The sequence below is a fragment of the Chelon labrosus genome (assembly GCF_963514085.1).
Source record: "Chelon labrosus genome assembly, chromosome: 13".
In the NCBI taxonomy this organism is placed as follows: Eukaryota; Metazoa; Chordata; class Actinopteri; order Mugiliformes; family Mugilidae; genus Chelon; species Chelon labrosus.
This window is the reverse complement of record NC_140346.1, coordinates 6,461,451-6,476,999: the sequence shown is the minus strand read 5'-3', so window position 1 is coordinate 6,476,999 and position 15,549 is coordinate 6,461,451. Positions and strand designations below refer to the sequence as shown.

At 39.7% G+C, this 15,549-nt stretch overlaps 2 protein-coding genes across 3 annotated transcripts in view; both read right to left on the bottom strand.

The window, feature by feature from the left end:
• LOC311498538 (sialate O-acetylesterase-like) overlaps positions 1–2,339 on the bottom strand; it is a 5,001-nt gene extending 2,662 nt beyond the window's left edge. Inside the window, exons 1-7 of one of the 2 annotated variants that reach the window (XM_084559173.1) lie at positions 2,042–2,339; positions 1,638–1,793; positions 1,227–1,381; positions 1,006–1,144; positions 575–740; positions 382–479; positions 172–305 (exon numbers count right to left, since the gene is read on the bottom strand). In XM_084559173.1, the coding sequence (XP_084415299.1) occupies positions 172–305; positions 382–479; positions 575–740; positions 1,006–1,144; positions 1,227–1,381; positions 1,638–1,793; positions 2,042–2,192 (999 nt within the window). In that variant the 5' untranslated portion in view covers positions 2,193–2,339. The remainder of the gene's footprint in view (positions 1–171; positions 306–381; positions 480–574; positions 741–1,005; positions 1,145–1,226; positions 1,382–1,637; positions 1,794–2,041) is intronic. The other variant, XM_084559174.1, reaches the window with a different exon arrangement.
• Positions 2,340–4,546: 2,207 nt separating this feature from the next.
• LOC311498539 (sialate O-acetylesterase-like) lies at positions 4,547–10,606 on the bottom strand. The gene is made up of 9 exons (XM_084559175.1): positions 10,139–10,606; positions 8,433–8,587; positions 8,212–8,350; positions 7,781–7,946; positions 7,588–7,685; positions 7,378–7,511; positions 7,006–7,160; positions 5,984–6,182; positions 4,547–5,801 (listed from the first exon to the last, which is right to left on the bottom strand). Exons 1-9 carry the CDS (start codon positions 10,257–10,259, stop codon positions 5,535–5,537), a joined length of 1,434 nt encoding a protein of 477 aa, XP_084415301.1. The 5' UTR covers positions 10,260–10,606; the 3' UTR covers positions 4,547–5,534.
• Between the last annotated feature and the right edge of the window lie 4,943 nt (positions 10,607–15,549).

The window sequence follows — 15,549 nt, the reverse complement described above, 5'->3', positions numbered from 1 at the left end:
CAGTATCTGATAAGGCAGTCTGTGTTTGCATGGTGCATTTCTGCCACTACCACTGTAGAACTAAGTAAGAATTGCTCCGATTCTGCAGCTCAGTGTCTTTTAGATCTGCATTATATTAGATGTTGTAGTTTATACTGAATGTGAAACTAAACCAATACCGTATGAACATACCTGGACAAACCCAAAGGGGAAATCTCGAGCAGTCTGACTCTCTGAGCCCCGGTGAAAAGCCATCCTCCAGTCATCAATCATAGCAGGGAAGGAACAGTTGTACTTGTCCTGATGGTACTCCGTATTGGCCTCACCTTCAAGTGTGAAAAATATTGTTATAGTTGTGCAGCCGACTCTACTGAACTGTGATATCAATGTGAGCAGTCTTACCTTGGTACCAGATGGCCCCGTAAATGGTCATATTGAGCAGAGGGTGGATCATTGCATTCCACAAAATGGAGTTCTCTTTAGGACCGCCAAGATCTATCCTGCAGAGAGCCGCAACGGTGCAGTTAGTGCTGGCTAAGTTTTCTTGGGTGTTACACACGAGAAACGCACACAGGTGTCATCTTTATGTCCTCACATGGGTGTAGTTTGCTTGAGTCCACACCGCTCCAGGGCTCTTGAAGATGACCAGACTTCCACTGCTGTGCCTCCCCAACAGGACTCCACCAGCCCTATGGGGTACTTCAGGATGTCATACATGTAACGCCCAAAGAGCCAACACACCGCAGAAAAGTCTGCAACGTCTGGAAATGTATAGTACGCACGTCAACGCATGTGTATCAATTTAACTTGCAGAGACTTATTAGGGTATGAAATTTAAAACATGGGGCTCAACTGTATGGCTTCACACCGCCTACAAAACTGTAGCTTGGACTTAGGGACTATTAGACTATAGGGACTTCTATAACTGGTTCTGTTGCAGATCAATTATCCAAAGCAAAACCTGTAGGGGTAAACACAGTTGCAAAGAATTCGATGAATAAATAAAAAAAACTGTTCTTGTCTTACTGGCTGGGGGCACAGACCAGGGTAGTTCCACTTGAATCAGATCAGTTAGCTCAGTTTCACTCGTGTTCAAGGCCGCCATGAACGTCCTCACATGAGGATACTTAGCTGAGAGGGCCAGCTCCTTTGACGCGTTGAAAATCTATTTGAGAATTAATACTTTAATAGAAATGCCATATGGCTCTAAGCTACAGTATAACTTTTCAAACCTGGCTCAGCAGTACCTGACGTGTCTGAAAGTACATGTTGCTCTGCCCTCCACACAGCCAAACGTCTCCAAACAGCACATCTGTCAGCGTGGCATTATGGTGCTGAGAGGCTGCTGTCACACTGTAGGGCCCGCCGGGACCGACAGGATCCAGGGTGACTCGCCAGATGCCTGTGAAGAGGCAAAGTAAAGTGACAGAATGAATGAATAACACGATAACAATGTCGCACACGTAAAACTCAGTTAAAAGACAAATTCTGAGACAGTTTTAGGCCCTGCCATATTGTCCCCACAAACAAAGGAAATCTAAACCATCAGTGGACTCCTTGCCTTTTCCTGAATGAATCCATCACTCTGACGTCTTTTACCATCCAGTAGCCTGCAGGTGTCAGAGTAAATTTCTCATCTGAGGACTTGCTGCATTTACCTTTTGTCACATTAACTGCGGTTTTCTGTGTTACTGGTCCCGACAAGGAGATGGTGACCTGTGCGCCCTCAGGCCCGTACCCCCACAGCACAGCTCTCGCTGGAGATTTCTGCAGCACCATGTGATCTCCATAGTAGGAGGCGAAACGGAGTCCATCTACACACAGCAGTTTATTATTTCTTTAGAGCTCATGTAACATTCAGTTTGAATATGAAGGCAAATCATAGCAAACACAGAGCTTGGAGCAGATTGTCTGCCCTTGGTAAACTGATGCATTTAGGGGTTGAAGCAGAACTTGCATTACGTGTTTGTTTCATTATGCTTAGCTTGCAAAAAAAAAAAAAAAAAAAGGAAATTCTCCTTACTAAATGCACACACGTGTTGGCAAACTGGACTTAACTCACCACTGACGCCAATATGAGCTGAAAGTATGAACACAATGCAGAGTGTTAGAGCCATGACAAGAGGACATCCCACGTTAACCAAAAGCTTAGACAGACAGTCAGGCCCGTCACAAAAACGGAGTAATGAACTAACTTCCTCTTTCTTTTTCATTTAAGTACCGCTGAATAGTAACGAGAGAACCCGGATCCGTCGCTCATGTGACGTACAGACGCGCAGCTGACTGCGAGCTTTCAAAATAAAAGCACGGACGAAGAACTAACTCGTAGAAATCCTTTCTCAAAAAACTCTCTGATGTTATAATATATATTCTTTACTCTCAACGCATCCTTCAATAGCTATCAGACAAGCTATTACATTAATAACCTTAAACAAAAAGACCCAAATGCACGTATAATCAGGAGTTACTGGCTGCTGTGATTATTCCCTTCCAGTTACCCTTCACTGAGCACTTCTGGTTTAACAGACTGGGGGCAAAATCCGCTTAAATGCCATCCTGTTGTGTTTTTGGCTCATTGATGTCCAAGTCCAATGTTCAGTCTCCTTGCAGATGTTTTGATCTCAACCAACTACTGAAAAAAAAGTTTAAACATTTGACTTGCTCTGTATTCTACTTCTTCTTCTTTTTTTTTTTTTTTCTGAGTCATTAACCTTGCTCTTTTTCATTTTTTTTATTTTCTCACAATAAGTAGGTTTAAGGCCAGTGGCTTTATCAGAGGTTCATAGCTAAACCCTGACTGCATAATGATCTGGTAAGCAGCAAGGTTCATGAGAATGCTGAGACCAAATGATGCAGTGTAAAGCTGAAAGGAACTGAAACCTTCTAATTGCAGTTTTTATTATAGTGTTTATACAATTTCAAAATTTCTGTGTTAATATAAGCTATGACCTGTCCAGGGTGTACCCCTGCCTCTCGCCCGATGACAGCTGGGATAGGCTCCAGCAGACCCCCGCGACCCTTAACAGGAATAACCGGGTACAGAAGATGAATGAATGAATGAATGAATATAAGCTATTTGCAAATAATTTTTTAGATTAAAATACACTTTACCGAGAGAATGAAATAGTTTCTTTTTTTGTGCTTTGGTGAAAATAGTCTTTCTCTCTACTCATGTCTCATTTACTCACTTAAAACACACATAACAACGCAGACAAGTGGGTGGATTTAACCCTCCTGTTGTCTTCGGGTCAATTTGACCCGATTTCAAAATGTAAACTGTCATAACTTTGGTTTTCTTCCATATAATTGTCTGAAAATTACATGGATGGTCCCCTGCTATGCTCTTTACAGCTCAAATTAATTATGACTATATCTGTTAAATTATGTGTGTTTTATCAAAATTTATAACACTGGTTGTCTTCCTGGGTCAATTTGACCCGGTCTTATTTAGTGGTGCAATGGGTCACACTATTGTGGTTTTCAGCACAATTAACACACACAGACATATACAACCACCCACACTCACACCCATCCACACAGCCACCCCCACACCCCCCTGCCACACACAAAAACACACACAGACACACACACGTAGACACACAACACACACATACAAACATACATACACGCATACCCACACACATACGCACTAACACACATGCATACACACACACCCGCATTCATGTATACACATACGTACACAAACACTCACAAACATGCACACACACACACCATCCACCCACACACACACACACATCCTCACCCCCACCCCCCTCACAAAACCAAAATCTCACACATATACACATACACACACACACAGACACACATACAGTGTGATATTTCCAGTCTCTGATGTCCATTCAACCTCCAGACAACACCAAATGTCAAAGCTAAACATTTGTGAACATGTTAATTTCACACCTGTGATATGTCTTTCTCCAATTCTGGACAAGATGACTATAAACAACAAACTGAGATTATAAATACACTATAATTGCACTGTATTTCTGTGTTTATTATTTTATAAAGAAGGTCAAAGAAAGAGTTATTAAAATAAATGCTGCACTTTGCAAATTATATTTCTTTACTCTCTTACTTATGAAAACAAGTGCATCAGTCAGTTTTGACCTTGGGGAATCCTGACTAATGGTTTACATATACTAATCAGTAGTTATGCCAAATAACTAATAATATCTTCTATATTAGGTTTATTTTCATAAAACATGTCTAAAAGAAGTTTAAAATGTGTGGTAATGACTTGTCATGAAGTAGGACAAAAATATGTAACACAGAATGGTGTGATCATTTTACACATTTTTACAATGAAACCAATTGAAACAGCCCGGGTCAAATTGACCCAGGAGGACAACCGGTGTGACTATTTGCTGCCATTAAAAAAATAAAAAAGTTTCAAAACAATATCCTGCCTGAACATTGACATATACCAGCCTGTGATAATGATCAACACATATGCCTTTAATCATAAGCATAGTGAAAAGAATTCAGAATTTCTGCTTTTTTTTTTACTCAAAAACGAGTTGTACTTTTTTGTAAATAAGGTGTATGGTACCATAAACTACAAAACTAAATATAACATTTATGTTAATGTGTTGGAAACAAGTTCAATAAAAAGGTGAAACAAAAACAATTTAAAAATTTTTTATACATCATATTTTATAAGCAGTCAAAATAGCCCGGATCAAATTGACCCAGGAGGACAAAAGGTGCGTAGTAAACGCGAAGACAACAGGAGGGTTAAATACTAAATGGGGATTACATAAAAAAACAATATCATTAATACGCTTTCTCCCCATTTGCCACAATAAAACATTTCGTTTAATCTTTCCAAATTATACAATAACTTTATTTCTGTTTTACTTTGAAGCGCCGATTATAACAGAATACAAAAAGGCAGGCCGAGGTGTTTGCGTGTCATTTATTTGTTCAAAATGAGTGAAGTCCAAATTCCTTTTGTTGTAAACTTCAAAACCCAGAGTTTTGTAAAAATAAAAATAATAATAAAAAACAACACACTTTGTCATGATTTTCTACATTCATTTAGCAATTACTTGTGTTAGTTCAAAGTACACTAGTGCATATAACCAAGACCTGTCAGCACACAGCAGTAAACAGATGACATTGTTGAGTACACATAATCCTTTGGATCATTAACATTTCCAAATTTCTTCTGAAAAATCTATAGAGATAATTCAGAGTCCTTCCTGAGACACTGCATTAGTCGAGTGGTATTATTTTCCATTCTGGTGACACTACAGTGAGCTAACTGGATGCTACTCTGACTGGAAAGACAGGGAGGTTAAATGCATGTCAAGATAAGCTCATTATCCAGACTGAGACTATACATCATGTTGAGGAATGTATGGCCCACTGTGAGGCCCACTTTCATTTGTTAGACATTTAAGTAAATACATAAGGCAAATCAACACAAACTGACAAATACAGTGATTCGCTGTTGCCACCATTTCGTCTATGCTGGGGACACTTTTACAGCAGTCTAGCTGTCCAATCAGCTGAGGCTTTAAGACAAATCTGATTCAGAGGCTTTTCCAAATGTTTCCTATGCCTGGATAGCAATTGATAATAAAAGGAGGTGAAGGTAACATTGTACTGGAGCTGTAGACAGGACAGGCTTTAAAGTTACAGGGCCAGTCTTTCCATGCATACCGAACAGCAGCAACTTCACTGGGAGGATCAGAGAATTTGGCAGTTAACAGCACACTGTTTGTATCCCAATGCACGATGGGAGCTGGAACCCAGTGTGACGAAGGCTCACATGGAGTCTTAATGTCTGAGATACAGACCTTGATTTAAAAAAAAAATAAAAAATAGACAAGATGATGAGAGCAAGAACTTATTTTATCTGAGAAAATTTGAGAACAGATATCAAATACATCTAATGTTTAATACAGCAATAGCAGTACCCAGATAACTCACAGAAATGAACATAAAATGGATTTTTCTTATTCCAGCTAGCGGGTCTTACCTCAAAGATGTCTTCGGACAACGTGACGGAGACAGACTGGTCGTAGGTAATGGTAATGGTAATGTTGACGTCGGTTTGAACGCACAGGATCTGGCTGGGGAAAGGTCCGAGGAAGGACACGTTCTTCTCATCATAAGCCACCGCCCTGGCACCCAGTGTCAGTCTATGAGCAACATCCTGCTTGTCTCTGGGGTGGATTCTTAAACACAGTTGTGTGGCAGTTGGTGAGACCAAAAAGGGAAGTTGAAAGTCAATACAGTAAAAAAAAAAAAATAAAGCTGCTCATAAATATCAAATATAAAAGCAGGTCACATCATGCAGAATTTTATTAAATTAAAGACAAGGAACAGCAGTAAGCTATTTCCCAGTTGTTGTTTTTTTTTTTTACTTATGGTACATAGAGAAAGTCTGTTGATGTTAAAGTTCTGCCACACACACACACACACACACACTGTATATAACTAATAGAATGTTCATAATGTATATATCTTTGATTTATTGTATTGTACTTTAATGCTCTGCTTTGGCAATATTGTTTTTTTAAGAAACTTTCATGCCAATAAAGCCCATTTTGAATTTTGAATTGAATTGAATTTTGAATTGAATTTGACACACTGCGTCTTGGCAGCATAACCGTGAAGTTTTATAGGCGTTTACAAGGATCTTAAAATCTGCCCAACTGGAAGTAAGAGTGGGAGCGTTTGAACAGGTGTGATTTAAAGCTCTGAATAAAACTCAGCAGCAGCTTGGATTTCAGGTCAAACCTGTTGTGTTAGTTTAAAACATCTCTGAACTTTTATCTTGGCCCGTCACTATTTATTCATGCCTCCACATTCTACCTGAATATCAATGAGTTTCAGATGGGGTTACCGACTGGTCACAAAATACAGACTTCACAGCTGAAGGCAGGTGAATAATCCTTGCATCTTTTCAAGAGCTATCAAGCGGGAATCACTAACAGAGTAGACGTGAGGAAAGTTTGAAAATGTTCACACCTATGAATAAAGGAAAAGGATCCTTACGTTCCATTGGGTGAGGTCTCATCTGGTAAGTCCAAAGCCACAGCCATGAAGGTTTTCTTCAAGATGTGGTTTGGGACAAAGCCGATGTCTGCTGTTTGATGCCAGCGGATGTCCGGAAAGCCGTCATCTCTGGAGTGTTTTTCAAACGTGGATAGCTGCAGATTCAGAGAAAATCCTTCATGAGCTGTTCAATACATCAAACAGTATCTGATAAGGCAGTCTGTGTTTGCATGGTGCATTTCTGCCACTACCACTGTAGAACTAAGTAAGAATTGCTCCGATTCTGCACCTCAGTGTCTTTTAGATCTGCATTATATTAGATGTTGTAGTTTATACTGAATGTGAAACTAAACCAATACTGTATGAACATACCTGGACAAACCCAAAGGGGAAATCTCGAGCAGTCTGACTCTCTGAGCCCTGGTGAAAAGCCATCCTCCAGTCATCAATCATAGCAGGGAAGGAACAGTTGTACTTGTCCCGATGGTAGTTCCTATTGGACTCACCTTCAAGTGTGAAAAATATTGTTATAGTTGTGCAGCCGACTCTACTGAACTATGATATCAATGTGAGCAGTCTTACCTTGGTACCAGATGGCCCCGTAAATGGTCATATTGAGCAGAGGGTGGATCATTGCATTCCACAAAACAGAGTTGTTTTTAGGACCGCCAAGATCTATCCTGCAGAGAGCCGCAACGGTGCAGTTAGTGCTGGCTAAGTTTTCTTGGGTGTTACACACGAAAAACGCACACAGGTGTCATCTTTATGTCCTCACATGGGTTTAGTTTGCTTGAGTCCACACCGCTCCAGGGCTCTTGAAGATGACCAGACTTCCACTGGTGTGCCCTCCCAACAGGACTCCACCAGCCCTATGGGGTACTTCAGGATGTCATACATGTAACGCCCAAAGAGCCAACACACCGCAGAAAAGTTTGCAACATCTGGAAATGTATAGTACGCACGTCAACACATGTGTATCAATTTAACTTGCAGAGACTTATTAGGGTATGAAATTTAAAACATGGGGTTCTACTGTATGGCTTCACGCCGCCTACAAAACTGTAGCTTGGACTTAGGGACTATTAGACTATAGGGACTTCTATAACTGGCTCTGTTGCAGATCAATTATCCAAAGCAAAACCTGTAGGGGTAAACACAGTTGCAAAGAATTCGATGAATAAATAAAAAAAACTGTTCTTGTCTTACTGGTTGGGGGCACAGACCAGGGTAGTTCCACTTGAATCAGATCAATTAGCTCAGTTTCACTCTTGTTCAAGGCCGCCATGAACGTCCTCACATGAGGATACTTAGCTGAGAGGGCCAGCTCCTTTGACGCGTTGAAAATCTATTTGAGAATTAATACTTTAATAGAAATGCCACATGGCTCTAAGCAACAGTATAACTTTTCAAACCTGGCTCAGCAGTACCTGACGTGTCTGAAAGCACATGTTGCTCTGCCCTCCACACAGCCAAACGTCTCCAAACAGCACATCTGTCAGGGTGGCATTACCGTGCCGAGAGGTTGCTGTCACATTGTAGGGCCCGCCGGGACCGACAGGATCCAGGGTGACTCGCCAGATGCCTGTAAAGAGGCAAAGTAAAGTGACAGAATGAATGAATAACACAATAACAATGTCGCACACGTAAAACTCAGTTATAATTATGACTATATTTGTTAAATTATGTGTGTTTTATCAAAATTTATAACACTGGTTGTCTTCCTGGGTCAATTTGACCCGGTCTTATTTAGTGGTGCAATGGGTCACACTATTGTGGTTTTTAGCACAATTAACACACACACAGACATATACAACCACCCACACACACACCCATCCGGCACACAGCCACCCCCACACCCCCCTGCCACACACAAAAACACACACAGACACATCACATACACGTACGCACACACACACACACACCTACAAACATGTACACACACATACACGCATACCCACACACATACGCACTAACACACATGCATACACACGCACTCACATTCATGTATACACAGACGTACACACACACTCACAAACATGCACACGCACGTGCACACACCTAACCACACGTACACGCATCCACCCACCCACACACACACACACACATCCTCACCCCCACCCCCCTCACAAAACCAAAATCTCACACATATACACACACACACACACACCCAGACACACACACACACATACAGTGTGATATTTCCAGTCTCTGATGTCCGTTCAACCTCCAGACAACACCAAATGTCAAAGCTAAACATTTGTGAACACGTTAATTTCACACCTGTGATTTGTCTTTCTCCAATTCTGGACAAGATGACTATAAACAACAAACTGAGATTATAAATACAATATAATTGCACTGTATTTCTGTGTTTATTATTTTATAAAGAAGATCAAAGAAAGAGTTATTAAAATAAATGCTGCACTTTGCAAATTATATTTCTTTACTCTCTTATTTATGAAAACAAGTGCATCAGCCAAGTTTGACCTTGGGGAATCCTGACTAGTGGTTTACATATACTAATCAGTAGTTATGCCAAATAACTAATAATATCTTCTATATTAGGTTTATTTTCATAAAACATGTCTAAAAGAAGTTTAAAATGTGTGGTAATGACTTGTCATGAAGTAGGACAAAAATATGTAACACAGAATGGTGTGATCATTTTACACATTTACATTGAAACCAACTGAAACAGCCCGGGTCAAATTGACCCAGGAGGACAACCGGTGTGACTATTTGCTGCCATTAAAAAAATAAAAAAAGTTTCAAAACAATATCCTGCCTGAACATTGACATATACCAGCCTGTGATAATGATCAACACATATGCCTTTAATCATAAGCATAGTGAAAAGAATTCAGAATTTCTGCTTTTTTTTTTACTCAAAAACGAGTTGTACTTTTTTGTAAATAAGGTGTATGGTACCATAAACTACAAAACTAAATATAACATTTATGTTAATGTGTTGGAAACGAGTTGAATAAAAAGGTGAAACAAAAAAAATTTAAAAATTTGTATACATCATATTTTATAAGCAGTCAAAACAGCCCGGGTCAAATTGACCCAGGAGGACAAAAGGTGCGTAGTAAACGCGAAGACAACAGGAGGGTTAAGGACTTGCTGCATTTACCTTTTGTCACATTAACTGTGGTTTTCTGTGTTACTGGTCCCGTCAAGTTGATGGTGACCTGTGCGCCCTCAGGTTCGTACCCCCACAGCACAGCTCTTGCTGGAGATTTCTGCAGCACCATGTGGTTTCCATAGTAGGAGGCGAAACGGAGCCCATCTACACACAGCAGTTTATTATTTCTTTAGAGCTAATGTAACATTCAGTTTGAATATGAAGACAAATCATAGCAAACACAGAGCTTGGAGCAGATTGTCTGCCCTTGGTAAACTGATGCATTCAGGGGTTAAAGCAGAACTTGCATTAAGTTTTAGTTTGATTATGCTTAGCATGCCAAAAAACAAGAAATTCTCCTTACTAAATGCACACACGGGACTTAACTCACCATTGACGCCAACATAAGCTGAAAGTATGACCACAATGCAAAGTGTTAGAGCCATCACAAGAGGACATCCCACGTTAACCAGAAGCTTAGGCAGTCAGGCCCGTCACAAAAACGGAATAATGAACTAACTTCCTCTTTCTTTTTCATTTAAGTACCGCTGAATTGGTAACGAGAGAACGCGGATCTGTCGCTCATGTGACGTACAGACAAGGACGAAATTTTGATTTCAGAAGTGGTACACAAGAAGTACACAAGTATTTTTAATGAAACTCTAATCTTTCAGTTCTCTGTGTTTTCTAGTAGTTTTTCTAGTTTTCTATTGCTATCCTTTTTTTTTTTATTAATCCCAAACTGGGAAATTTCTCTGTTACAGCAGCAATGTACAGGCATTCAACACCATACATAAACATAACAAAAAGCTAAAAATCAACAATTACAAATAGAGAAATAAAAAAAGAACAAAAATCTATACACAATATTTACAAAAATTTAAGTTTAATGTTCCCTTTTTTGGTTTGACTGGTTGTAAAGAATGTCGCAAAACATTATCACCCAATTCTGTGTTTGACCTTTGTTAGTCAACCTCACTCCAACTCAGTACCACCAATGTTACTGTTCTGCCCTATGTAGAAATGTATTTCATAAAAGTTTAAAAATGGTTCAAAATAATTTAGTTAAAAATACATCATAATTCATTAGTAATAATTTCATGCTAAAAACGTTAATCTGGTTTAAAAAGTATTTATATGCAGCCAGCGTAAGTTTACTTGCATTTTATTTTGACATGGTCGCAATGCACTATGGGTAACAGGAACAGCTCCACTCGGAGAAAACCAATGGAGAAAACAAGGTACAGAAAACCTGCCTTTCAAGGCTTGATTATGCTTCCGCGTAGTGATCACGCAATGGTCACGCAATGGCCACGCAGTTGCTTGGACGCAGTCGTGAGACCGTGATGGTTCTGCGTGGGGTTTACGTGTCGAAATGCATGCCACACCGGTAGAGGGCGCTATGATTTTTTGTGACCGACCGACCGAGACTCTTGTGACGTATCTCGCCTCATATAGTTATTTACCTTCCGGCTTTTGTCGTAGTCACAGTGAACGATGGGACACCGAGACAGAGAGACTGGCGTTGGAGCTCCAAATTATTCAAGCAGAGGAAGAAATACTTCTATTGCAAATTAGCGCACGACAAAGGAGACAATGATGTTTATGAGTGGAAACCGGAAAAGCGGTCTCCAGCGGATGTAGTTAGCGGACCAATCACAGCCAATGCCGCTGCGTTGCTGTTACGTCGCCTCGACGCGCGTCGAGGATTTTTGGGAGGTGCACGTCTGGCCCTTGCGTAGGACGCACGGGGGTCCGCAAGGACGTAATAGGTCCGTAATAGGTCCGTACGCCCCCTCGCGCTGTGTCAACGCGGAAGCATAATTTAGGCCTCAGTGTGAAAACTTGGCCTCCTGTGTCGTAAATCTTGTCCAAACCTGCGAGCTTTCAAAATAAAAGCACGGACGAGGACCTAAGTCGTAGAAATCCTTTCTCAAAAAACGCTCTGATGTTATAACATATAATTTTTACTCTTAACCCATTCAGGCCTAAATACTCTTCTGTAAACCCCCTCTTAAAACCTGAGGTTTTTCAAAATATGTCAACGCTTACTAAAACCTTAATTTCTCAGGCTCTGTAGCAGATAAAAACATGAGATAAAAAGCATTTGACAGTTTACTTCTTTGGCTTTCAACTTGACTGACTTGCTAGGGCATAATCTTCAAATGCATTTTTTTTAAAAATCAATAAACACCAAACATTTTTAAAATTTTGAAAATCAGTAAAGATCTATTTTTCCAATTACTTGGTCAATATCACTTCCTTCACTTAAGTCAGCCGTGACGGATCGCTAGCACGGTGTTTAAAATTTTCGACCAAAACATACTCCACGTGTAGGCTTATTTCGACCAATCACAAAGCGTTTTATTAGTCACATGAGTTTAAAAAAAATCCCTAAGCATCACTCACCCCAAGGATATTTCAGCCAATCACAGTGCATATAATTGGCCATGTGCCTCGAAAAAGACGACAACGCTCAAAATGACGCGTTTGATTCAGACGAGGATTTTTGGGAGGTGCACGTCTGGCCCTTGCGTAGGACGCACGGGGGTCCGCAAGGACGTAATAGGTCCGTAATAGGTCCGTACGCCCCCTCGCGCTGTGTCAACGCGGAAGCATAACTTGGGCCTTTTTTTTTTTTTATTTTTTTTTTATTACATTTAGAAGCAATACAAACAAGAACAATATAATGCCAGGGGGTCACAGTATTCAAAATAGTAAACAAAGCATTGCAATTAATTCAATAAAATATTATACAAAATGCATAACTCAATGGTTTTAATAGCTTTTTTGTTTGAAGAATATTGGATAGTTGTGATGTATTGCTTGAGTTCCTTCTCAAAAATTAAAAATGATGGATTGTGATTAGCGAATTTGGATTTGTGTATGTGGTATTTTGCAAGTAACTTGGGCCTTAATGGTAACTACGCATAGATCATTGACTGTATATACTAGGCATAGATGCGTGATCCGGTCTGAATGGGTTAAATGCCATCCTGTTGTTTTTTTGGCTCATTGATGTCCAAGTTCAATGTTCAGTCTCCTTGTAGATGTTTTGATCTCAACCAACTACTGAAAAAAAAAGTTTAAACATCTGACTTGCTCTGTATTCTACTTTTTCTTCTAAAAGTCATTAACCTTGCTCTTTTTTTTTTTTTTTCTTTCCACAATAAGTAGGTGTAAGGCCAGTGGCTTTATCAGAGGTTCATAGCTAAACCCTGACTGCATAATGATCTGGTAAGCAGCACGGTTCATGAGAATGCTGAGACCAAATGATACAGTGTAAAGCTGAAAGGAACTGAAACCTTCTAATTACAGTTTTTATTATAGTGTTTATACAATTTCAAAATTTCAGTGTTAATATCAGCTATTTGCAAATAATTAATTAATTATTTAATTAAAATTTTTAATAATTAAAATTAAAATACACTTTACCTAGAGAATGAAATAGTTTCTTGTTTTGTGCTTTGGTGAAAATAGTCCTTTTATTAATTATAGTTAATAATTCACTCATGTCTCATTTACTCACTTAAAACACACATAACAACGCAGACAAGTGGGTGGGTTTAAATACCCAAATTATTGTGTATTTAAAAAATAATTATTTCGTATGTAACCCAATTACAAGATGTGGGACAGAACACAGGACAAATTTCTTTTTCGTGGGTATTTTATTCCCCGACTGCACTCAGTAGAGAACAGCATTAAATGGTTCACAGTTTTTGGGAGCGTGTTAAACTAATGGAAAATGAAATGGTACGGCTTCACGTCTTCAGCAGGTAGAATGAATGTTTACAATAAAAAAAACAAGAAACCAAAAATGCCTCCTAAGGATGCTCCTCTCTGCAATGCTAGCAAGAAAATTAGGAGTAACTCAAATCGCACACCATGGTGTGGAAAACTAAGACATGGGTAGATTACTCAAGCACATCTAAATAAATGAAATTCCTTTATAGCTCAATATCTCCTGCCTATAGTTCAACTTAGAAGTCCTTTTTAAATCTGAATACATAGACAACAGTAGTGGCCTACTTCACACCTAAAGAAAGAAAATAAAAATACAGAAGAAAAACTCATTCGTCACACAGTATAGACGAATCCGGCGAAACTACCGGAAGTAAGCGGGCGCCATAACTGAGCTGTTGCTGGGTAGCGTTGCGCCAGTGCCTCCTATTGGTTTTATAATGTCGAGTGGGAAAACATGTTCCGTTGTAAATTGTTTCAATAGCGGCAGTAAAATTGCAAGTTGGAAGAGAAAAAATTGTGAGGTACACAAAATACCGACTGCCCCTGTCTGGTGCCATACGGTTTGCACAGATTTCCTGGGCGAGCACAAGATGAGGACATTCGCCAGAAGTGGGTGAAAAATATCGACAGACAGGGATGGGTTCCTAATAACAACAGCAGGGTAAGTTTTGGCTTGTATTGAATCACATTTCCCTTTCAAATTGTGACAATGTCAATGTGGGTAACCCACCTACCTAGCTGGTCAACGTCAGCTTGCTAGCTAGCTGTCTGCTAGCTGCTAACTTTAACTTGGCTCAGATGTTGTTGGAAAGCTAGTCTGTCTTGTCAGTGAGGCGAAAAAATGTTATTTGTGTAAAATATGGACAGTACTGTTATTCATTAATACACAGGATAAGATGTTATAATCCCTTGTGCCAAAATCCCAGGCAAAACACATTTAGAGGCCCTGTTCAACTAAGAGACCCTACCAAACCTATGGTCATGAGCTATGACAATTAATCAGCCAGAGACAACGCCAACAACCAACCACAATGGATGAACAGGAAAAGAAATGAGAGGTGCCAATACACCATCAATCAAATCCCGCCGGCATAGGCGTATCCTGTCTCTCCCCCTCCCACCAACACCGAAGGAGGGAGGGGCAGACATCCATCAAGAAAACAATAAAATAAATAAATAAATAAATGAATAAATAACAAAAGCTGGAGAATACTATCAGTAGCTAGTGATGGCGAGATGAAGCCTCATGAGGCATCGAACCACTTGAGCCAACTGGTTCGAGAAAGGGTTCATTTCTGGCTTCATGTGCACATGAAACCACCTACTGGCCAAGTGTATAACCACATAATGTGTGATGCATTGATTTTTTGTGTCTGTAATTAGTGATGGGCAATCGAGGTTTTGTTGAAGCCTCGACACGTGATTAAAAAAAGGTTCATTACTCGAAGCTTCAGTGACTCCGTGCTCTATTTTTTTGCATCTAGTGGACAATAAAATGTAGTGCAATGGAGACGTGTCATACTGGTTCATGCTTGTGTGGTACTTGATTGGCCATGCACATTCCTATTCGACTACGTTACATGGATATTTGGTTTAAAGTTAATTATAAGAAAATTATATACATATAACAATAAAAAATAAAAAAGAACCAACGGGAATCGATCCCTTGCTTC